General features: G+C 40.3%; 2 protein-coding genes across 5 annotated transcripts in view; both read right to left on the bottom strand.

Annotated features, from left to right (window-relative positions):
* Positions 1-128: 128 nt before the first annotated feature.
* gon4lb (gon-4 like b) lies at positions 129-15066 on the bottom strand. Of its 4 annotated transcripts, none has more exons than XM_079469884.1 (31): positions 14927-15066; positions 13953-14197; positions 13768-13866; positions 13226-13464; positions 13019-13093; positions 12765-12815; positions 12619-12669; positions 12434-12532; positions 12251-12361; positions 11987-12163; positions 11536-11755; positions 10773-10874; positions 10609-10649; positions 9776-9888; positions 7840-8041; positions 7569-7655; positions 7152-7326; positions 6925-7075; positions 5734-5881; positions 5505-5621; positions 3636-5432; positions 3154-3448; positions 2898-3061; positions 2623-2820; positions 2352-2495; positions 1793-2104; positions 1589-1699; positions 1324-1498; positions 980-1241; positions 769-871; positions 129-677 (listed from the first exon to the last, which is right to left on the bottom strand). In XM_079469884.1, the coding sequence occupies exons 1-31, from the start codon at positions 14965-14967 to the stop codon at positions 564-566; spliced, it is 6219 nt and encodes a 2072-aa protein (XP_079326010.1). In that variant the 5' UTR covers positions 14968-15066; the 3' UTR covers positions 129-563. The 4 variants fall into 4 exon arrangements, with proteins under 4 accessions (XP_079326010.1, XP_079326012.1, XP_079326009.1 ...); XM_079469883.1 differs by having other exon boundaries at positions 131-677; positions 1589-1702; XM_079469886.1 differs by lacking the exon at positions 12251-12361 and having other exon boundaries at positions 14927-15001.
* A 2257-nt stretch (positions 15067-17323) lies between these two features.
* Positions 17324-24915, bottom strand: part of npr1b (natriuretic peptide receptor 1b) — a 43010-nt gene continuing 35418 nt past the window's right edge. Inside the window, exons 14-22 of the mRNA XM_079469421.1 lie at positions 24618-24777; positions 24347-24502; positions 21143-21311; positions 20668-20814; positions 20455-20578; positions 20295-20363; positions 19393-19567; positions 18742-18840; positions 17324-17913 (exon numbers count right to left, since the gene is read on the bottom strand). Of these exons, the coding sequence (XP_079325547.1) occupies positions 17765-17913; positions 18742-18840; positions 19393-19567; positions 20295-20363; positions 20455-20578; positions 20668-20814; positions 21143-21311; positions 24347-24502; positions 24618-24777 (1248 nt within the window). The 3' untranslated portion in view covers positions 17324-17764. The remainder of the gene's footprint in view (positions 17914-18741; positions 18841-19392; positions 19568-20294; positions 20364-20454; positions 20579-20667; positions 20815-21142; positions 21312-24346; positions 24503-24617; positions 24778-24915) is intronic.

Raw genomic sequence — 24915 nt, forward strand, 5'->3', positions numbered from 1 at the left:
TTTTCTTGACCTAATTGAAACATTTCTACACGGTTAGTGAGAGAAACAATTCAATGTGAAATTGCCATCAGTTGCATTTTCTTTGGAAAAATGATGATATCTATGTAAGAATTCAGTCCAATACTTTACTCTGTATAAATAATCATTTTAATCGTCCTCCAGATTCTCCACAACAGTGCCTTGTTTCCAGAACTAACATCTGCAGCAACATAAAACAGCAAAACCACTCTGATATCTCTGATATAAAAATACTATACAACTCCCCCCCTGTTCATATATTCACAGAATATACAATCAATGTCAGTAAGAATGTTAATGAGAATCTGCAGGCTGGTGCTTTCCAATAAAAATGTTTAGCTTCATTTTTTTATCAATCAAAGGCTTCATAATGTTTCATTCATTTCAGCATTTTAAGAGACCTCAGACCCCATGTGTAAAATACTTCTTTGGCAGGTGTCAGCGGAAAAAGTGGGTCTTTATATGCAACTGTAGCCTCAAACCAAAAGACACCTATTTATAATAGACAAAGAAAATGTTTATATGAAGGTAAAAAGACTGATTCTCTAGTCCTGCTCTTCATCAGTGGCTGACTGCTGTTCTGTGGCTTCATCCTCGGAGCTCGCCTGACGAGCTGACGTATGGAACAAACGCATGAGGTCTCGAAATCTCGACGATACCTGTGGAAACAGCTCTATGTTTAAAAAAATGCTAAATCCAATATAGAAATATTTAGCTTGACATTGATCAGTAGCTGTATAATTCAGATACCTCACTGGCTGTTTTGTTGCCAAGTTGCTGTGACACAGCCTGGAAAGTGCTCTGATTGGCTCCTTGCTGTTGACAGGCAGTCAGGATCACACGATCAGCCTCCCTAGACACCAAGCAACAAATAATGTTAAATAAGTAAGGTCAAATCCAACAAACAGATTTAGGGCATAACATGCAAGTGTTTAGATGGCCGAGAAATATTTGATTTAACCTGGTCCAGAGGATGACCCTCTCTCCACTGGCAGTGAGGGAGATGTTTTTGGCACAGACAGGTGTGTCTATGGCTGGGCTGAGTGTGCTCAAATCTCTCTCTCCTGTTTCAGCTGAAACATCTTCCTCACTACTCTGTCTCTGTGAAGTCTGTAAACGATGTTCTTCTTGTTTCTCGTCATCTTCCTCATTTTGTTTTTCCTGTTCCTTTGGGATGGGAGAAGCGATCCTCTCACCCTCTTCCCACACAGTCCCATCTCCATCTGTACAACATACATGGCAAAGAATTACAACAGTTGTTGCTTTTACATAAACAAAAACAAGATTTCACAGAAAAGGCTTTACCGTGACATGGACTGTTTGCTCCACTACCAGCCTCATCTTTAACTTCCTTCTCTGCTTCTCCATCCTCTTCTGGTCCTCGTTCTTCTTCCTTTTCTTCCCCTCCTCTCTCAGACTGTGGATCAGCAGACGGAAATGCTGAATCACGGCTTTTCAACACCTTTGAGCTGTTGGTTGCCTGTAGAAGGAAAAAACAACATATGTACAGGCCTGTCATTTGCGCACAAGCAGAAACATTACCTCAAACAATCACTGAACAAACAGGCACCTTGTTGCTATGGCAATGCAAGCATCCCTTTCTCTTATGTCTGCGATGTTTGGTATCATGGCTAGACTCGTGACAGGGACACAGACAATCTTTCTCTGGCCAATCACAGTCCTGCTAAAGACATACTGTCAGCTTTAGTATGTTTCATAGTATGTCAACAGATAAGAAACTATTACCCAAAAAGTTATTCTGCATTAACATCACCTTGTAGTTTCCATGTGTGAGCATTTCTTTCCTCCTCTTGCTCCTACCGCTAATCTGTCGAATTTTGTGTGACTCGTCATCCTCTTCCAGATCAGGAAGCGTGACCTCCTCAAACCCTCCCCATAGTCCTCCTCCAGATCCTACAACCAAGCATCCTTCTCCATCTATCCCAGTTCCCATGTCATCTAGCCAAACAGCCTCTTCAAACTGGCCCGGACGTGCTGGAGGTGGACGCATCTCGTCAAAAAACATCCAGAATTCTCCTTGCAGGTGAGTGTGGCCCTTAAGAAGGGTGGCCATCTGGGCTTTGAGCTGATTTGCAGGAGCAGAAATATCTCAGTGTTAACGTGATGAACCAATTTCTTACACTTGATTATAGAGATGCACCAATGTATCGGCCAATAATCGGTATCGGTTGAAAAAAGCAATTTTCAAACAGCTGATGACCAGGGCGATATAACCTCTCAATATAACCAACAAACTATCGACAGATTTTATTCGGAATAATCGGCTATCGTATCTGTATTGGTGCATCTCTACTTAATTAATTTACTCATACCTCTTCAATGCCAGCAGGACTGAGAGCAGTTCCACTCTGCAGCGCTCTCACAATCTTCTGGTAATGAGATGGATTCTCCCCGAAACTGATCTCCAACTGACGCAGAAACCGCCGACTCCTGTCAAAGGCCTGCTGTTCCTCAAACTGGGTGTGGAAGAGACAGAAGGACAGTTGAGAAAAAAGCATTAGGTGTTAGTAGCGTAGGTTGATTTGGGTAATGACCTGGCAGCAAAACCATCTCCTTTATTGTCTACTAAAAGATTATAAGTACCAATCCACACTCCAGCGCTTGTTCAGGAAGAAGGAATGCAGCAAAGTCCTTGAGAAGGTCAGGCCAGTCTCTGAGTAATGGTTTTAGCTGGGAGAAGAGCTCTACAACGCTTTGGCTGTCTCCCGCCTGTTCAAACTCATAAAGCAGCCCCAAAAACTCCTCCACCTTACCGGGAACATCCTGCAAGGTCTCACACACCTAAAAAGGAAGCAAGAGAGTCTGCATCACATTATCACATCAGGCATACAATGAGCGGGGTAAATTAAGAGTCTAACCCTGTTGAGATAAGCCTGGGCAAAGGCTGTGTCTTTGCTCTCTCTCATTGGATCGTTGTCCAGGATGTGGTCATCATACAGTAGTAGAAGCTTTGAGGCATCTTTACTGCCTCGTTCCTGACGCCGACCACGCTTGAGGCTACGAGGGGGAGGTCGGCCACGCCCTACAGAAAATAAAATATTTCACATTCATCAATCAGTTATTCCCAATTTGATATTACCGAAAAAGTTGTCAAAGTGGGAACCAGTTGCTGACCTCTGCCACGTCCCACTCCTCTCCCGCTGGCCTGTGGAGGGTCATCGCCTGGTGGTGCATCTCCCTCAGGAATCTTTCCACCTTCACCTTCCCCGGCTTCCATCTCATCACCCTTCATCACTCCATCTTCTTCATCCTCTGAGTTATCCTCCTGTGAATTCTGGGACGCAGGAGAATTCTGGGAGTTTGGGGAGGTGGGGGATGTTGGAGACGTGGGGGAATTGTCCTCCTCGGAGTCTCCCTCTCGGCACAGTCTCCTCTCTGATGCCAACCAGGTCAACTTCTCCATTGTCTCCTACAAAAAAAGGACACATAACATAAGCCATGCATGTCCAAGTAAATACACAACCAGTTAAGTTTAAACACCCCTACTCATTCTTAATTGTTCAACAATGCATTTGTAGAGAGAAAATAAAGTCATCCAAACTATGAACTCAAACTGAAGAGTTAAAATTGTTAAATGCATCCCTTTCCACACAAACCTGAAGTTCCGGAATGGAAAGCACAGATTCCTCTGACGCCGATGACATCACTTCCTCCTCATCTTCATCCTGTGTGAGGTCGTCAAAATCCTCCTCCTCCTCATCACGCTCGCCATCTCCATCTTTCTCTCCGTCTCCGTCTCCATCCCTCTCCTCTCGTCCTTTATCTCCATCCCCATCTCTCTTTTCACCGCTTTCTCCACCTCCACTCTTCTCTCCATCTTTATCTTCATCACGCTCTCCCCCTCCACTCTCCTCTCCCCGTCCTTCCTTCCTATTCCCCTCATTCTCTCCCCCCTTGGACTGTTGGTCCTTCCCATCCCCTGTGCTGTGTTTGAGCACTCCGGGTGGTTCCCATCTGTCAGACTCCTCACTCTCCTGTTTCTCACTATCAGAAAGACATTTTGTGTCCATCCCTTCCCTCACCGAAGCTTCGGCACCACTGTCCACACTAACATCTATGCTGGTCAGACTAGAGTCGGGGCTACAGGAGGATTCGGAGAGTGCCAGGAGAGGACTGCCGAAGAGAGCACCCGCCATTTCTTCTTCCCATCTATTACCAGTCATTTTTGCTTCTACTTTCTCCTCACTAATTTCCTTCCCATCATCCTCCACACTTATTGGCAAAGATGTCACGGGTGTTACAATATTTAAAGGCTGCTCAGCTCTCTTTGTGTTATTGAGCACAGGACCAGAAGAAATCTCAAAAGAAACATGGTGTTGTGGCAAAACTGGTGCACATTCAGCAGAAATTGTGGCAGGTTGGTTTACTACCAATGAGTCTTTGGGCAGGAGTAAAAACTGTGGTACTCCTGTTTGTGTAACAGTCGGAACCAGCACATACTGAGAACTATCTGCTGGTGATGCCGTCAGAGGTGAGAAGATCTGGGAACTGGCTGGTGGAACATGACTTTGAAGACTTATTTGACCATTTTCCACAGTATTCTGAATGCGGGTGGTATGCAAAATGTCACATTCTGATAACTGAATGATGATGTCTTGAGGGGTACAGGAAGATGTGACCAGTCTCTGAGCGGCAGTCGCAAGACATGCATTTTCAATAGTCTGGGCGGCAATATTCTGTGTGACCTTCAAAGGTATTGCCTGTTCCATAACAACAACAGAGTTGCGTGCATTGCTCATGGTTGTGGAGGTCAGAGGAATTATTTTGGGCAGTTGGGATGCTGTTTTCAAAGGTGCACATTTTCTAGGTATAGTCCGTTTTTGTAGATTATCTGACATATTTCGTCCCCCTTGCACACCACTTGTCCTAACCATCACGGTAGTACGCAAAGAATTGTCGACAGCTGGGGGTATCTGCACTAAAGTGGGGGGTACGTTGCCAGGTGGGTGCATTGGAATAGCAGACCCCAATTCTGGCACGATAAACTTGAAGTTAATAGGAAAAGAAGTGCTCTGCGGCACTGTCCCATGGGCAGGTGTTGAAGGAGGATGGACCAATGGGAGGACTCCATTCATGGATGTGCTAGGTGATTGTGCCAATAAAAATACACTGTGAGTTGGTGTGGAGACATTGGGTAATAAATTACCTGTGGGACATGGAGGGGCTTTAGCTAATGGTATGAGAGTAGGGCAGGAAAAACCACCCAGAGGCCGGGGTTTGGGCAGAGGTTGGCAAGATGTGTTCCATGCGGGGTGCAGGCGCAGATGAACGTCTTTAGGGAGGAATGGTGGGTATTTCTTTCCTTTAGGAAGGGCAAGGTTGGAAGTTTTGGTGGTTGAGGTCATCTCCGAACAGGACTGAGAAATTGTACTATGGATGCTCGGTAAACTTTTCTGTAAAGATAGAAATAAAGTCATCATGATCATATTGGACATCAGGATTAAGTGAAAAAAGAGGGTCTTTACCCTCAGCCAGTTGGGCATGATGCTCTGTTCTCTCTCCACAGGAGGGCGCTCTTCTCCAGGCAAAACAGGGCTGCACATTACCGGCAGAGGAGGAACCACAAGGTTCTGACAGTAAAACTAGAAAACATTACATTACATTAGATACACGCATCACTACAACCTTAGATAACTGAGTCAATGAGTGTTTATCAGGATGGACCACTGAATAAACTGATGTTCTGCGAATCACCTTGATAATGTTGTGTCCGCGTCTGGATGCCAAGTCCTTCACACGTGCACGCAGCTGATCCTTACGCATGGATCTGATGAGATACCGGCTCATCAGGTAATAAGGAAACTCTGTCTGAGCAAAGTGCTTTAAACCTAAGACTATCAGACTATGAGAGAGATAGAGAGAGAGAGGGTAGTCAAGCGATAAGTATGCTTCACTGCTTCATCAAGTGTTTTCAATGTGAAGTCAGTTGTTTTGAAAATTGGTTCCTTTCATACATTGCCTTGAATCAGCGAAAAGTCCAAAGCAGACATTATTACATGGATTCTAGAGGCCATCTTTCACCGTCTTCAATGAACTAATCTCCAAAGTGAAAACTAGAGGTCTTCTCGGGTCCAAAGATCTTTACCCGACCTGAAATGACCCGAATCACTTTAACCCGAACCCGACATGCCAATTAAATTTTTTTAAAGCCCCGAACCCGAGACAGACCCGATAACGTTAGACCCGAGTCCGACCCGACCCATCGTATATTTTTTTTCAATCCCGACTAGACCTAAATGTAAATGTTATTAATGTAAATGAAATTGATATGGCAATGGAAACGTTGATCCTCTTGTTTTGCTCTGGCAAATTGCGCAAACTCAGGCTAAATAGCCTACGCAAAACAGCATAAAGACACAGCTTAATCCAGTTTCCTGATTAATCCCCTGCACAGATCTGTTTTTTTCGCAAGAGGAGAGTTGGTAACTACACGCACACACACGAGCGACGCGCTGTTATTGTACAGGATAGTTCGGGTCTTCCTCGGGTCAATTCAGCAAAAAACATTTTTACTTTATATTTGGTATATAAAGTAAAAAAGACCCGAAGAACCTAATAATATACCGACCCGTGTTCGAAGCTCCCGTGAATCTTTTAGACCCGAACCCGCTCGGGTCTCGGGCCGGACCTCGGGTTTTCGGATCTAAGTGGACCTGTGAAGACCTCTAGTGAAAACCACTGTGTAGTACTTACTCTTAAGGGCAAATGTCTCATTTGCATGTGTCTGGAACACCTTACACAAGTCTGTAGTTCGGTGCCATATTATGAAATGTTATTTCTTCCCTTAATAAAACCTGTAACCATTTTTCCCACAGTGAACATTTTTAAATTGCTGTTGGATGTTTGTGTAATGTTGAATTCTACTGATTCACGGGTAATATGTACCTGTCCTCTGCTTTGGTGTGATAATATTTGCTGCGGGGAAGGTGCAGGGCCGGATCCATACTGCAGTGTGGCAGAAGTTCTGGGAACAGAAACGCAGAACGTGTTGCGAACAGCCACGCCAGACCAGCAGGGAGAAACGGGTATGAAGGGGCTGCAGAAGCACAGAGAACATTAGACATACAGTATGTGCATCCACGCTTGTGCTTGTTCTGGTTGATGTGCCTCACCTGCGTTATGGCGTGTGGGTTTGGGAGGGAGGTGGGCAGGAAAAGGACATTGGTTCAACTCCTCCAGCAGGTTAAGGGATGGCTGTAAGTTACACACTCGGAACACGCTTCTGAAACCTGGATTAATCGTAGTCCTCCCCTCCTCGGCTCTCTCCGCAAATGACAGCAACTCCCCCTGTCAACCCAGGAGAAGAACAAATTACAGTACAGTTAGCATTATGACTAGTATAGCATCTCTTAAAAAGACAATTTATTGAGAATTTTGTCATTTTTGCGATGCTACGTCAGGTCTAAAAAGAGCTGTCTATCTCAAGCATGAAACTTTTATCTGAATTAGTGTTTTATTAAAATTAAAAGGGCCCACTGACAAATGCAGTAGTAATCCGCATTATCCTATGTCCACTGCTCTTGTCTTACCAGAAAATGTTTGGTGGTTTGAGCCTCGCTATGTAGCGCCTCCACTGGGCTGCAAAGCATATTGGCCTGTGTCAATAACTGGACATGCTGTAAACAAACACAAGAGATAAACTTTCAAATAAAGTAAGTACATATAGCGCAAACGCACGGTATATATATATATGTGTGTGTGTATGTGTATGTGTATATATATATGTTGCGTTGCTGTGTCTCTAAAAGCCCTTAATCCATTTGGAGGTATTGCTTATGTATGAAAAATGTTTTGGTTTACCTGTTGTATTTGCTGCTGCAGCTGTTTTCTTTGAGTCTGGGTGACCACCAGAGAACAGCTGGGCTGCACGAGAACCACACCAGGCCCAGGTGGATGCTGGTTAGCGCGAGCCTGGTTTTCCCTCCTCTGCTGCAGGGCGTCCATCTGCTCTCTGACCGTCCGCCTGCATGCTGTCAACATGTGAGCCAGTGGCTCCTCAAACCTAACAGACACATTAAAAACCGTGGAAAATGAGTAGTGAATATTTACTATAATGTTGATATCTTACTGCAGCAAAAGTGACATGGCTTATAGCTAGATGTTCATAGAGTCAAAAGAATAGTGTAAATAGAAAAAACACCCAACCTCAGTTTATTATTCGATTGCAAAGTCATTTTTTTAATGAGAGCGGCTAATTAAACAGACCGTGTCTCTCATGCTCTCTGTTCCCTACTATATGATGATTAAATAGATCTGTCTATAGTGCACGCACACACACTTTCCACTTTCAGTGTGGAAAAACATCTACAGACGTCAATGTCCCTCATTAACATTTAGAAACTTCCATCAGCCAAGTCTCTGCCTGTACCCACAACGCACTGACGCGGATGGGTCACGTATACAAACTGTGAGTGGCAGTTAAATAATAATCCATAACAATTTGTCAGCCTGGTGTTGACTAACACAATTCTGTTTGAATCTCAATAAACTGTTACCTTAAAAAAGGTCTTCAGGGAGAGACTGGTGGGTATGTGGTTTGAAGGAATAGTTCACCTTCAAAATGTAAATTCTTCTCTAAAATCATTTATTCATCTTGTTGTCATTTTAAACCTGTATGACTTTCTTTCTTTTGCATAAATCAAAAGAACATATTTTGAAAAATGTTGGTAACCAAAAACCGTTGGTCACCATTGACTTACATTTATGCATTTGACAGACGCTTTTATCAAAAGCGACTTACATTGTAGTTTACTATACATTTGTTACTAAGTATGTAGCTAGCGCCATTCTCTAACCACTGAGCTACAGGAAAGCTTCTGTTGAATGGATACAAAATCTATACAGTCGAGGGGGACCAATGGTTTTCTGTTACCAATATTTTTCAAAATATATTCTTTTGTGTTCTGCAGAAGAAAGTCATACAGGCTTTAAATGACAACAGGGTGTTTAAATAATGACAGAATTTCTATTTTCAAGGTGAACTGTCACTTTAAGGGCCCATTCTGTAGGTCTCGGAGGTTTGTTTTTGTATGTGCGCATACGTGCGTGTAGCTGTTATCTATTCCTGTAAGCGAGCTCTCTTTCCAGCCTGTGCGCCTGGCTTCTGCACGTAGCACAAGAACAGTGTATGGTCTTTTCAGCTGCTACAGTACCATAAAGACCTGCACGTGTACAGCAGACGAGATGGGATTTGTGTGCTTGCGGTGTGCGTAACGCACAAGTGAACTTGTGAAATGTAGCTCTGTAGTGTGTCCTTATTGAGTTCTTGTTCTGCAGAGATACAATCGAACACATAAGAGCATTTCTCTGCCTCCCTACCCAAACAGACACAGCACTCTCTGCTGCTCTGTCCCTAAGGGAGGACGTATGTGTGTTATGTGTGTAAGATAGCTTTGTATAACTCTGTATGTTAAAACCCAAATGTGTGCGGATGTATGTTTATCTTTTTTACATACACAGATGTTGAAGTGGAAGCCCTGTTATGAACGAGTTACAAATATGCTTGTGGGAAGAGAAGCATGTTGTCAAGTTCAAGCACATTTCAGGCAAACACACACAACAGGAGATGACAGGCTTTCTGTTGACCGACGGCTTTTCTGACGATGGCCTTAACAAGAGTGTGTACTGGGAGACAGGTGTGTAGGTACAGAAAGATGTTTATATATACAAAAAAAGAAAGACGTGTGCCTGAGCATACGAGGAGTTTAAATATAGGCCTGGTTTGTGCTTGTGTTACCTGATGGCTTGAGGAACATTGAATTGAGGAGTGTTATTTGCCTCCTCATCACGTTCCTCATCTTCCTCATGACCTTCCTCGTCTTGTTCATTGGCTGCCAACTCATCGTGAAACTGCAGGAAAAAACAGTGTGGTGTGACAGAGTTTCACTTTTTTGCTTTAGTTTCTTTCTGTTGGTGTTAAATCATCTTTAATACATTGTTCTGCTAAACACAGCTGTGATATAATTTGGTAGAGTAACCATTTATTTGATTTGTCTGTGGCAACATAAGGGTGCAATTGAGTACTTGGTGAAAACTAAAAGCAACAAGGTCCAGTGCATGAAATGTAGCGGCATCAATTGGTGAGGTTGCGAACTGCAACCAACGGCTCACTCCACCCCACCCCTTCAAAGCACTATGGTGGCTGACACAGGGTTAAGATATCATCACATTTTTGTTTCTTTGCAGAGGGCATAACCTATTTACAAAGTGTGCTCTGTAGAACAGTTTTTCCGTTTAGGGCTACAGTAGAAACAACAAGGCGAATTACATGTAAGGGGACCAGCGGTGCATCTAAATAGAAATAGCTCATTCTAAGATAATAAAAACATAACGCTTCATTATGTAAGGTCTGAAGAAATAGTTATGTATATAATTGTGGATTTCTTTCTATAGATTCTCCAAAAAGTTAAGTATTGGACTTTTAAATAGATGTTTATTTATTAGCCAAGTAGCCTTATAGAAAGTACCTAATGCAGGTCAGATTACGACAGTAAGTATGTCACAATAGTCAACCTGTACAGGTTTATTTAGCCATAATGGCTGGATGACTGTGCCTTATGTCTTACTCACCGTCTCAAACAGCTCTTCCATGAGCTCATTGACTTCCCTCTCTGCAAGAGAAATCGAGACAAGACACATTTAATAAAAGCAAACACTTCAACTCTACTGGAGAACAGTGTACAATCCGCATCTCATTTGAATGTATGATTATACAGAGCTCAAATTACACCCACTTGTGATGCGAACAGCCCGATCATTTCGGTAATCTTCCAAATCTGGTTCGTCTAAATCTTCTAAAAAGTTATATTCGGGGTCGTCATCTTCATCACCTTCTTCTAAAAGACAAAACGATAATATTTAGACATCACTTATTACGAGTGAAAACACACGCACATTTATAATGACGATGAGAGTGAACTAGGGAAAAGGTCAGTGGAGGAAAAAAACAAGTGAAAAAAAACTGCTGATGCACACACACAATCGACTGATGTAGTACACAGAGAAAGCCATTAAGACATTTGAGAGAAGTGCTGCTCTCAGACAGCATCTGTCTGAGAGCAGCGGCGGTGCGTGATAGACCCGTGGGCATTGATTTGTTTAAAGGACACCACCGTACCAACGGTTTAACTGGCACAGCAAAGTAAACAGGAGGTTGGCATGAAGGGGTTTTTAACAGTTTAAATGTGAATTTCGCTTGGACTTGCGAACAAGGAGCTTGTCATTAATTTAGTCATGGTCTACTGATATCAGTGCGCACAGTTCACGTGCAACCAGATTTTTCTAGCTATGTGGAAAACACATTGATAAACAAGATTTCAAACAGAAGTGACCACTAGGCGGTGACACTTGTTATACCTGCAATATAGTGCTTCTGGTTCTGTGCAAGACCAACTTAAAACAAACGTTATGTTTTACGTATGTCATATACGTATGTTTATAAATGCTATTAAATATCCAGCAAACATGGCTAAAACATTATGCAATAAAGCGGCTAACCTTCATTGTCCAGGTGAGAGGTCATGAGTCCCTGCAGCCACTGAGTCCATTCCCGATCCTCTGGTGTGAAGACGTTATTGTACATATCTGGCGTTATGTCTGGCGCATGGAGCTCTGCCTCCAGCTGATCCAGAGGAACGTCCCTCAGTGGCCGCTTTGATCGGGTCCGAAAAGCTACCAGACCCTCATGCGACTCCCCTCCGCCGTTGGTGCTCAGAGCCTAGAGTAGACATACATTTATTTTAGAGATGGGGTTGTTAATAATAGTGAAGGATTGGTTAACAGAATTTGCAGTCTTTAAAAATATGCATTATGCACTTGTTATCTACAAGATTTTAGAACGTATTTTTCACATTCAAGAAATTATGGGTCACATATTATTGGAAACTAGAACAAAAGAGGAAGACAAATATATCACGAATAGAGATGTTTTGTGTATGAGAGTCTGAACCTGGTAAGGCTCCATGCAGAGAGGACTCAGTTCAAGCTCTTTATCCACGGCATGGAGTTTCTCAATGAAGGGATCAGGAGCCCTGAGGGATCGTGCGGGGCCGCATAAAAGATTTGGAGGGGCAGGGGGACCCATAGGTACTGCATCGACTCTCAGGTGCCTGGAAGGCTTGGGCTTCTGGAGAGACAAAAGAAAAACTGATAATGAAAAATGGGATATGGGGTGTTAAAGCATTTTACAATGAGCGGCATCTGTGTAAAGTACCACTCTGGGGCTGTTGTTGGCATTGTCACTTTCAGATGGCTTATGAGAGGGAGTGCGTCTGCTGCCACGTGGAGAGGAGGCTGTGCTTTCCACATCACTCTCCAAAAATGTCTACAAAAATTGACATACTTAACATAATTATTTTTATTTTCAGGTCAATGAAATTAAACATGTGATCTTTACCTCCTCAGCGGTTTCATCCTCCTCATCTTCATCAGGACAATACTCTTCATCAGAGGAGTCTTCCTCCTCCTGCAGGGGAATGTCTACAAACTGGGGCAGCTAAAGAGAAATACCAATTCAACACTTAGCAGATGAGATTAATTAAAAAACAATACACAACTTTGTATTAAGACACAAGCCGATACCTTTGTCTCATTTGGCTTCTTTATTGGTGAGATGTTCCAGTTGCCCATTCCCTTAAAAAAAACAACGTGATAATTATAGTGTAAAATACTGTTACCCTAAATGTTAGAGTTGAAAATGCTCAAATCTTTCTGATAGACAAACTCACCACCCCTTTCTGAACAACTTCCTTGAGCTTTGAACGGGTCATCTTAGGCTCCTAAATTCAAACAGGCAACACAAATATTTCAAAAATGAAAACATGGAAAACCTACAGTTATCAAATCACACACATTATGGTCTTTTTTTAATATATTTTCTGCTTTTTAGCACGCTGGCACATTGATGTTGTCGTAATTGTGTTGAATTGGTACTTTACAACACTATAATTTGTATATAATAAAATAAAGAAGGAGTACATACAAACATAGGCATGTCCTGTGTGTCTCTTATCGCAGCTTTCATCATGGCCACAACATGCTCATTGGTTACCACTTCCTGAAAACAGGCACAGAAAAATCTATTGTTTAATGTATTTGTTTAATTTATGGTACATTGTGATTTTGACTCAAATTCTGAAATGAACGAAGTACAAAATACTAAACAGTAGCTTGTTAAAATAAGACTCACATGGATAATGTCTCGAACGTTGACAGCGGAGAGCTTGAGTTTTTGTGATTTGAAAGTTAAGTCTCTGTCCAACTTCCTCAACTCCTCCTCACTCTGATCCTCTTGCTCAAGCCCTTCTGCCATATTCTCCATCTCTTCATTCACCTTAAGAATCTCTCCTTCCCTTTGAGTTATTACATTCTTTACATTCACACCATTCTCAGCATTCAACGATTCCTCCAGCTCACACCGGTCTTCATCTAAAGACCAACATACGTAACACAGATCTTAATTATTGAAAGACTATACAAAATATGAATCTGACTAATAAGTAATACAACAAAATATTTTTTATTTTTAGCAGACCCATCTATCAAAAGCAACTAACAAATTAGTTATATTACAATAAGGACAGTATATAAAGCTATGTTTACAATAAAGAACGCATAGTATTCAGTTTGTTTAATAGAAAGGCTGAAATAAACTTCCAGTAACAGGAGGCAAGGGCAAAGCTATACAAGTTATGGCCTTAACAGGAGAACCAACTCAATTCTGTGACTCACCCACAGTGATTACCAGACCAAGTTCTGTATCCTCCTCTGACTGAAGAGGAGATGAAACTGGGGAGGACTGGACATCATCACTCTCATCCTCAACATGGTCTTCACACACACACACCACAAAGAAAAACAAACATCAAGCTCTGATATTAATGTCACTTGGGTCATTAAACTTGTTTCTCCACCACCTTCACTGGATCTCTGCTCTTGGCATTTGAATCGATGAGCTTCTCTGCCTGGAGACAGTGCGTGGATGGATGTCCAGCTCTTTCTCTTAGTAGGAGTAGACACCTTCTTTCTCCAAGAACTTGTGAGACGTTTTTGAGAAAATTGAGATGTGTTGACAGATTTCCTTTTAGGTGTTTTGGCAGATTCTAGTTGTGGATCAGGAGTTGCCTTGCGTTTCCACCCCATTTTCATTCTTCTTATTAGCCTTTAAAAAACATAATAGCTAATGATATAAACCGTTGCATGTTTTCTGTATTGGGTCTGCACAATATAAATGGGTTTCAATAACTTTTGATACATCAAAGTCATACGGCAAAAGAGTGGAATGTTAGTACCTGTGTGTGCATGATGATGACGAGTGGAAGACGGTGGGCATCAAAATGTGAAGCATGTATGTGTGGGTAACGTTCAGTATATAAATGTATATTAAAGTACAGTTCTAATTGATTTGTACAAACATTGTCGTAGATCGTATTTGACGTAAACCGTATTTGTATCGTGCAGCCGTAGACTAATTCACGGTCTTTAAAGACATTTAAAACTCAGAAAACGTGATAATAATAACGCAAGACTTTACCTGATTGACAAAAATGTGTTTATGTAGGCAGCCTGTTGTTTTTAATCAAGCTAATAAATTAGAAACAACGTTGTTTTGGTTGCTTTTCCTGAAGCTCTGTCTGACACACTGAAAACTTGTTTAAAAAAATATGTGTTCTTATAACGATAATACACTAATTGGATAGGTACAGATGAAGATGTGTGTTATTTATCTGTGGGTTAGTTGGTATCATCATCTTCTAGCGTATTGGCTAACGTTAACGGAATATATCAAGAAGCACAAAAGCAATACAGGGTTGCTGAAACATGTTATATTTATTACACGCAATCGTGATGTTTCTCTGTTCGTCCTTTGTTAAATATAAATTACTCTTACCCATACACAAGTGTTTGCAGCCATCGGTAGATCTCTAACATTCACTAGCCCGCCGCTTCACAACAAACGGCGGGTGTCGCAGTCATTTCCTTCCCTCGTAAACACAAGTGAAGACTATCGGTTCCTCAGCAGACTGGTCTTCGGAATGTCAGTGGCATATGCATATGTACATACTGTCTGTCATACTTTAGAAAAACGGCGGATTTTTTGTTTAATATTTTAAATACAACCTAAATGAAATAAAAACATATATTTTGTTGAAAATTGTATGAAATGTTTTACGAATCCGTCATTACAATGATTGAATCGATGTTTGGTCACGTTGTATGCTACTGGGAAAGACAAGACAAGGTTTATTTGCACAGCATCGTTCCCATACAAAGATAATTAAATAGAACTTGCATAGAAATAATTAACAAAAAACGGCAGAGAGTTACCAAAACATAACAAAGAAAAATTGAAAGAGATGAAATTGAATATTAAAAAAAAGAATAAAGTAGAAATAAAAAAACAAAGAAAATAGATATTCAAAGAGTTTAAATTTAAGCAGTCCTGCATGAGAGCAAGACCAAGGATGTTCAGATGGCCCCCATGTAGAACCCACCTGCTCACAGACTGGGTGGAGTCTGCTCATGATGGGAATGTATATTTACTCTCTGTCAGGCCACTTCAGTCTGTCTAGCTCTTGTTCAGCATGGGAACAGAAGCAGAGATGCCCATCATCAACCAGAGGACAACACCAGTTTTTATTTATTAAACTGGAACGACTGGAACATTTACACTCAAAAGCATTACACTACAATTATATGTCAGATTTAAACATGGGCATGGATATACCAACTGACGTTGGACCCTCTAATCGAGAAAAGTTGCTCCCATCAATTGTCCGGGATATTCAACCATCAAGACATGTGCCATTTAGGAATATGGTACTAACACCCGCAAGCGTGCCTGAATTTACAATCCCGTCACTGTGCCCTGGGAGACAGACACGAGCAGTCTGGAATGCAGCACGTCGACACACTATGCCACGGTCGACACATCCGTCGTTATTAGGCCGAACACTGACCCGCTGCTGTCCGGTCTCAGATATGGATGATCTCGAGATTCATGCGCTTTCGGACCCAACGACACGAGCTGCCATGTCCTTACCTCACCTTAGCAAAATCACTACTCCGTATGGATTTGTCACACTTGGGGAAAGCCCATGCGTGCGTAGGAGAGAATCGTTGTTTTTCGAGGAAAATGAACATGCAACTTGTTTAACTACACATGGACCATTGGACTCACAGAACAAGTCTTTCGCAGATGTTGAAAAGGTGGTAAAAACGGCATCTGGCGAAGATCATGTTGCCCATCTGCAAGATTCTTGTTATTATTCGGAATCTGAAAGGTCCACTCATTTTCCCAATCGATCCGCACGAAAAAGATGGCTAAAATGTTTACTTAAAAATCCCCGGCATCGGTAAAGTTATTATATCTTATATAGAGATTTTATGACACGTTTGCACCTAGGACCTAAAACCTGTCATTTCAATGTTGTCTGATTTTTACATTGTACTGTAAATCCCATATAGTGTTTTCTGATATATGCAAATAAATTATATTTCGAGTCACTAATATGATATCACGTAATTTGATAAATCATCACACCTTTTAAATTGATCTAATGGGACTGGAACAACATTTTGATATCGTGCCCTAGCCACATTATACATGTAATCTGTCTATTTTTATTGGGTCCCACATTTCACATGCATGGAATTTGACTTCCAATGCTGTAAAAATAAACATTAATTTGTCATCAATGCACATGAATACTGTGTTGGATGATGTGCTAAGCATTCAAAATCATATTATTTCACGAAAATTACAGACTGCACTAAATCATATTTTAATTGTTTACCAATGTGCCACATGGATGTAAAAATCAAACATTTTAACTGGTGACTTAAAATGAGTTTCAAGTATTTGAGGTATTTTTAGAGTAATGCCTAACCTGAATAATCAAAAGTGATTCACATAAACATGTGTATATATAAATATATATATATAGCAACTGTTCACTCTCGGATAAAATTGAGACAAAGTTTTCTGTAGATGCACATATGATGACAGGTTTGGCAAAACTATCAAAGGAATTGATAGTCAATTATCTAAAATGGGCTGTGTTATTGATCTTTAGACAGGTGCTGTTTATGTATCAGTATTATGTTATGTGTCCTGCTATGTGGTTTACACACTAAAAATATTTTTTGTTAAACCTTAAACCAGGCAGTCATTCAGCAGGTTCATCAGGGTAGATCAACCTGAGAGAAATGTGTCTAAATGGCTTGAGGAAAAATGCATGTGTGTGCAAGACTCTGATCAGTCACAACAGAATCTGGGTCCAAACATTGAAAGGCAATACCAATTTATATTATTGAAGTAAAATAAAACAATAGATTTTAAATAGAAAGGCATGTTGTCTTCAATAATGAAAGATTTTTAAATCACATTAATAAATCACATCACATATGTCGTTAAAGTAATCATATTAAGCCTAATATTTTTAGGACAACACAAATAAAAAACATGATATGTAATGCTGCTACTTGTCCACCAAGGGGCGATCATCTAACGCCCGTACTGTCAGCTCCATTTACATTTGCAATAACAGCAAAGCTTGTGGTGAGTGATAAGGTAATACAAAAACCTTTTTGAGTACATATATACAAAAGTCAGACTGTGACATCTACAACAGTGCTGTACACAGTTATGTAATTGTGTATTTGGACAAAGGAACTGAAACAGCTCGGCAAGAGTCATTAGGAGTCTTTCTCTCTCATTTTTACGATATCAATCGCCCTTCTTGATCTCTCCCAGTAGCCAGTAGGTCCTCATCTTCCCCTTTCCCTTCATCTCAACATCTCCTCTCAGCTCCAGCTGGAAACAGTTGGACTCCTCCAGCACATCTCGAGTGGCCGACGACACGTGGATCTTCAGAGCTGCGGGATAACAGCGTGAAAATAATTACAATGATAAACTAGAATTCTCTAAGAAGGTAACTGAACACTGGGAAGAAAATGTGTTGACAAACATTACATTTACATTTAGCAGACGCTTTTATCCAAAGCGACTTACAAAGAGTTCAGGGAGCAATAAGCGATATGTCATAAAAGAGCAATAGTACAACATGATTTACACCCCATCAGCTCAAATGAGGAAGGATTTTCTTAGACACTCACACAATTTAAAAACTCTATACACAAGAAAATTGATTATGGATTTAAGGGACACACTGCCTGTACAGCCCTTATATACCACTAAGACGGCAATGGCAGAGCATGCATGTTAATCTTCTCCTGCAGGGAATAAATGAGCAACTGTCACAATATATCTCTTTCCTGATTGCAATTTGCTGAGCCATTGTTGTCTGTATTTAAACCAGGCTGATATTTCTTAACTGCAAGACTTTACTTGGGGAAATAATTAAATGTGGACAACAATTAAATCTTTTATCAACTTTGTGTAGTTTTTGTGAATTATTATGGATAATTGGTGTGTTGATAAAACAAACTCTGCATAAGTGCCACTGTTGAGATATCTAATCGTTCCAAATGAAAAAGGCTTAAATAAAATAATCCACCAGAGAACATTTGTCAGCTGCAGAGCAAATGGTAAGTTAATTGAATTGTCATTAAAAAAGGTATTTCTGTACAAATATACAACTTAAATATAATGTTTAAAGTTTCTCTCTTTCCGTTCCTGTCTCACACCTCCATTTCTAAAACCATACATTGTTATGGGTTCGAATCAGTATATGAAACCCTTACGTTCTCCATTAGATTCCATACGTGATGATGTGTTCACTGTATCTCCAAACAGACAGTAGCGAGGCATCTTCAGTCCAACTACACCTGCACAGACAGGGCCTGAAACAAACATGCATATACACATAAACTATTTAAAACCATGCATGCTAGTCAGATACAACAGAATGTTTGTCTATAATGATAGAGTTAATTGATTAATAGTACTAGGAAAATAGAAGAAAACAATTCTTTGTAAATGTCTTTGTTCTGTTGAACACATCAGAAGATATTTTGAAGAATGTTGGAAATCATACAGTTCTGGTGCAGTTTTGACTTCCATTGTCATTTTTCCTATGGTAGTCAATGGTGGCAGAGTATCGTTTGGTTAAACATTCTTCCAAATATCTTTCTCTGTGTTCATCAGAACAAAGACATTTAGACAGATTTAAAACAACTTGACGGTGAGCAAATGAATGAAGACAGAAGTTTTATTTTTGGGTGAACTGGTCCTTCAATGCAACGCATTACAACCAGATGAGAGATTAAAACTGAAGTCGCTTTTAAAATCGTAAACTGGAACAGGAATGTATCTTTGTCCACTGTATAATATCGTGTAACAATAGTGAAACATTTAATGGGACAGTTCATTAAAATTTGTTTTAATTCTCTTACCACTGTGGATGCCAATTCGTAATTTGAGTTGCTCATCGGGTCGGTGACGGATCTTAAATGTTTTGACAGCCTCCAGCAGAGCAAGAGACATGCGTGCGATTTCGTGACCGTGCAGTTTTCCATTTCGTACCGGCAATCCTGAAACCACCATGTAGGCATCACCTATTGTCTCCACCTATGAGCCGATTAAAACAAAACCACGGAGGAGGATGTTTTAAAGGAAGGTACTACAGATGAAAAACAATGTATTGTGTTTACTTAACAGAAACTTTGCAAGATGAAACATAGACACCAAAAAAAGCAGCACATCAATAAAAGCCCATGTGATATTTATTTAAGTTGATTAAACATTTTTTTGTATCGAAGGATAAATTACTTGCCACAAAACAAAAACAAGTAAATTGGGTCAGTTTTGATTTCATGGTTACTTTAAAAACAAAAAGTACCATACAGTTCTAATAAAATATTAAAATAATCTGATAATGACCAATTAGCTGCTATATCTATTATGAAGCCCAAGACCTCTTCTATACACCACTTTGCAAGACTACAGAAGCACCACAGAAGCACTTCCGGTTTCTGTATTTATCTTAAAACATATTTGTTTAACCAAATTTAAACCCAAATTGGTTATAATATAATAATATTAGTTTGGTTGTATTTTGCTTAAACATTTTTTGTGTATCAGGAAGTTGTTCTGGACCAGCATTAAACCAGTGTTGATTACGTCATCTCAAGTGGTATATATGATAAGTAAAATATGAAAAGACTAAAAGTTCACAATTTTGCAGAAACTCAACAAAATAAATTGATCAAACAACCCATTTCCTTTATAGTAAACCAACACAGCATCCTGATATACTGTATGGTGATAATGTTATTGTAAAGAGAGGCCGCAATACCTTGTAAACGTCAAAATTGTCTATAATGGCATCAAAGCAGGTGTAGAGATCATTGAGGAGTGTGACGACCTGCAAAAGACACACATAAACACTCAAGAGTTTGAGGATCGAGCACAGAAACATCAAAATTGTTCTCTGGTCCAGGTGCAGGATGTTGTACCTGCATAGGTGTGCTCTCTGCTGACAGAGCAGTAAAACCCACAATGTCACTGAAGTAGATGGTGACAAAGTCAAAAGCTTCTGCCTGGACCGTCTCGCCCCTCTTTAGCTGTTCTGCCACTGAACTAACACACACAACAGAATTACAGTTAGACACCTATGTTTTACAGTGTATTTATTTGCTGTATATATTGTTGGGTAATTTCTGACTGACTGAGGGAGGATCTGGTACAGTAAAGCTTCCGCCTTGCGTTTCTCCTCCAGGTATGCTTGAGTTCTTTCCTCTACCAGCTCCTCCAAGTTATTAGCATATTGCTCCATACGAGACAAAAGATTGTCCAAGATGTTACTTCTGTGCTCTCTGAAACGTAGAGAGATAGGGTATAATGAACAAAGAGAAAGAGGAAAAGAGTGTGTTTTTAACTATGAACTTCAGGTCTTCTTTTGAGGATAAGGGCCTTAGATTTACATAAAGGACAAAACTGTTGTAGTGTCGGAAACTGTCTGAAGCAAGCAACGGACAGAATAATGTGGTATAGTGATATAAGAAATTCTAGACTGGCAAAACAAAGGTTGTAAATTTGCCACTTAACTTTTGAGAGATTTACCATGTGATAAGTGAACAGTTTCATGATTTTTACTCTGAGAGAACACAATGGGACAGAAACAGCGAGTGAGAAAAGACAGACCTGTTTTGTTTGCGTAATATCTGACTAATATGATTGAACTCTGGTCTGTCGGATGGTTCTTCGGCCCAACAGCGCTGCATCAGTAGGCCCAGCTCCTCGCTGTGAGACTGTGTGTTCACCGACGGTCGTAGGTACGGCCATTCACCCAGAGCTACACGGTCCACAATCTCTACACACCAAAATACATGGCAACAATTATTATTACTACAAACAATAAAAATTTTATCCCAATAGCCAGATCTATTTCAGCACAATTCTTCGTACATTGTCTGCAGGTTATAGAGCCTTATTTTACCGGTCCTTCTGTGAAACGAAACCCACTGACAGCTCTTCAGATTTCAGGCCATCATTACGACAACACAATATGTGTGTGTTTGCAGGTGTGCCGCTGCTGAAAGGTTGATTGGATGACCAAACGCAGTCGCTTGACTAGTCGACCAGAACATAATTTTTGCAATCTCATTACCAGTGTCATCAATTGTAAGTGTGCCGCTGGAGATTGATATGATCTCTTCAGTTTTGTAATAGAGCAGGATGGCATTAACGCTTAACACACAACCCCTGTGAGGGTGTGTGTGTACCAAACGTCTATTTTTCACAAAAGAACACATGTATAGTTTATCACAGCGTGTATACAGAAAGCTCTTGGTGACCATGCGCTAGCAATATTAAGAGTTACTAGGCCAGGCAGGTAGGGCACTAATGATAAGGAGACCACTAAACATGTTATCAGTATTTCTAGATGTATTGTAGCCATTCCAGTCCAGGGTCTGTTGAATTTCAACAAAATCAAACCTTAGGGGTGACATAAAGTCATCCAGCAGCAATGTGAAAGATTTACAGCATGACAAGACACATGAAAACTGTGATAAAACTCAATGTTATCCCGTGTTTAATTTGTCAATTCCAAGGTGCCGGAATCAAGGTGCCAGATTAGGGTTAGAATTATGGGGAGGGGTTAGAATAAACCAATCGGACAGCCATGTTATTGAAGGGGTTGCATAATTCGGCAGGAGTGCTTTTCTCTGCATGACCGGCAAATTTGTGGGGTGAGGAGAAGTAACGGAATGTGCAATATCTGATGGGTTTTTTATTGATTATTAGATGTTTTGAAAATGCCCATTTGAAAGCATAAATGCAAAGGACATACAAAGATAATATCAGCGTTATCAAAGAATTCAATTTAACGTGATGGAAACAGTTGTCATAATAATGATGTTGTGAATATCTGTGTATGTAAACAAATAAAACACAGCCCTCAACATTTGTGTAGAATTCAGAAGTTTGACGTTAAACTTAAATTACACCTGCAGGTGCAGGTGGAGGCTGCTGTGTATAAAGTTCCGTTAACCGTATTTCAAAAGTTCTTCTGTGTCTTTGCAGCAATTTGTCCAACATCACAAATATCATACACACGACTAAAAGTAGCTAACTTTTCAGTAATCACAAATCACATACTCATATTCTGTTTAACCATAAATCAACACCGTTTTTTGCCGTTATAACAGCTCAAGCGATTGCCCCGGCACCTTACGCGCACACACAATATTCCGTCATCTCAATCTTGACAGCCTGTTCATTATCAAAATAAAATAGTTATTGCCATTGCAGTTATTATACGTGCTTTTTAATTAAATATATGCATGGATTTCGGAGGTGCCTGATCCAGATCTGGCTTGTTCCAGCACAAATTAAGCCTTGAGGATATCACAAAAATTTGAACTTTTCCTAAATACATGCACAAATATTTCTGTTGTATTGCTTGAAAGTGAGTGTGAACTTGTTATCTTTGAAGTATTTGAGGTGTGAAAAAATACAGAGCATCCTTCCTGTTATTTTGACCTGTTTCATTTTCCACCAGTTTTCATTTTCTGCAAATAAATGCAAATGGCAACAACATTTTTATTTCAAATTTGGGAGAAATATGGTCAGTGTTTTGGTTACAGAATTTACCAAAATGAAAATTTTACCTAAACACATAGCCTACCTATAAATAGTAAATAAAACAATTTGATTGGTCTTTGAAATGGTCTCTCAATATTTTTCTGCAGCTGTATTTTTGGGCTTTAATATTTGTATTGTGTGGTAACCGCTTTATTAATGTGATTTCATATAAATCACGGTTGAAGGGGTTGAAGTGGTTGATTTATCTAAAATGTATTCACGATAAAGCATAGCCTCTCTTGTTTATGTGAGAAAAAGTCAGCCATTTAGTGTCTCTGAATTTGATATAAAGTGACGGTATACAGCTTTTCTCTCCCTTCATTTACTCGCAAATTATAGATTCAGTAACCACCTGCATCAGGAGCAGGAGTGGAAATGTTTTAGCATCTGACTGTATCATGATTCTCATATTTTATGCTAATTGGAAATCCAGCAAAAACAAAAGGAATTGAATTGCAAAATTGTGACATGCAAGTATGTTTATGAAGACACAAAATAACTCAAAATGTTGTGAGCAAAATATGAGCTCTTCGCCCTGTAAGGGTTGTTCTCCACAAACAAGAGTGTTATTAAGAGTGTGTATAATAGATGTGTGTTCAGTATGTGTCGGGCAAGAAAATGTCAAGTGTGTTCCACGCACTGCCAAGTGACATTTATGGTGGATTAACAAATTAAGAGTGTAAACATGGCCTGAGTGTGTTGTATGTATGTTAAAAGGATCATTCATGTGACTATAGGATAATATGGATGTAAAAATGCAAGGGATGTAAATGTACGTATATGTTTGCGCAAGAGGACGTGTTTGAATATTGACTGTTTGTTTAAGTGTATTTGTTGACCTCTCTCAAGAACCCGGTTCATTAGTGTCTGTGGTTCTCTGACACTGCGAAGGTTCTTGAGGATAATTTGTGTGAGAGCTTTGAGATTTACCGAAGGCAGGGTCATGCTTCAATATCTCAGAGTGTCAAAATTTAAAAGCTTGCTGGAAATAGATAGAAAAACAAGTTTTCCAGTCTCCTCAAGCTCTGAAAAAACAGAATGTTCCAGACCTCAAAACAAACAGGGACCATTATTCAAATTGGTAAGCACACAAAGACACCTTTTCCTTAGCCATCAGATTAACCAGATGTATTTTTGTTAATCAGGGGAGATAACAAAATCTGACTAAGATTTGGAGCTAAAGGTCAAAAACAGGATTAAGATGTAAAGAATTTAGGTTGAAAGTGTAGGTTAACAAACATAGATCTCATGATCCCTAACCTTTGGGGCTTATTGAGTCTCCCTCTAGATAAAAGACTCCTCTGCGCAGTGCTACCTCCTGAAGAACGATCCCGAAACTATAGATATCACCCTTCTGTGTGCCTCCTGGAGGAAAGTACTCCATCCTCAGCAACTCTGGAGCCATCCATAGCTTATCTGCACATACAAACAGACAGCTGACTGACAGTAAACAACAGAGATGGTGCCTGAAGTTTGTATCTATGTGACAGGAGTGTTCATCTGAAGCCATTTCAAAGGTCACATGACTGACGTGCATAATAAGAGTGGGCGTCCTCTGTGTCCGACTCTGTCCTGATGCTGGACAGTCCGTAGTCTGTGATCTTTAGCACAAAGCGATTGTCCACCACACAGTTTGATGACTTCAGGCTGCCATGGGATACAATCACACTGTTATGGAGGAAAGCCATGCCCTGCGGGGGCAAGCAAATAAGAAATCATTGAAAGCAAGAAAGAGAGTGGGAGACAGAATAAGACATATCTGCAAGAAAATATGAATGAAACATAGTGAGGGAAAATGATGGATAAAATTACATTACAATAACTTTAAA

Source organism: Barbatula barbatula (assembly GCF_947034865.1).
Source record: "Barbatula barbatula genome assembly, chromosome: 12".
Classification (NCBI taxonomy): domain Eukaryota; kingdom Metazoa; phylum Chordata; class Actinopteri; order Cypriniformes; family Nemacheilidae; genus Barbatula; species Barbatula barbatula.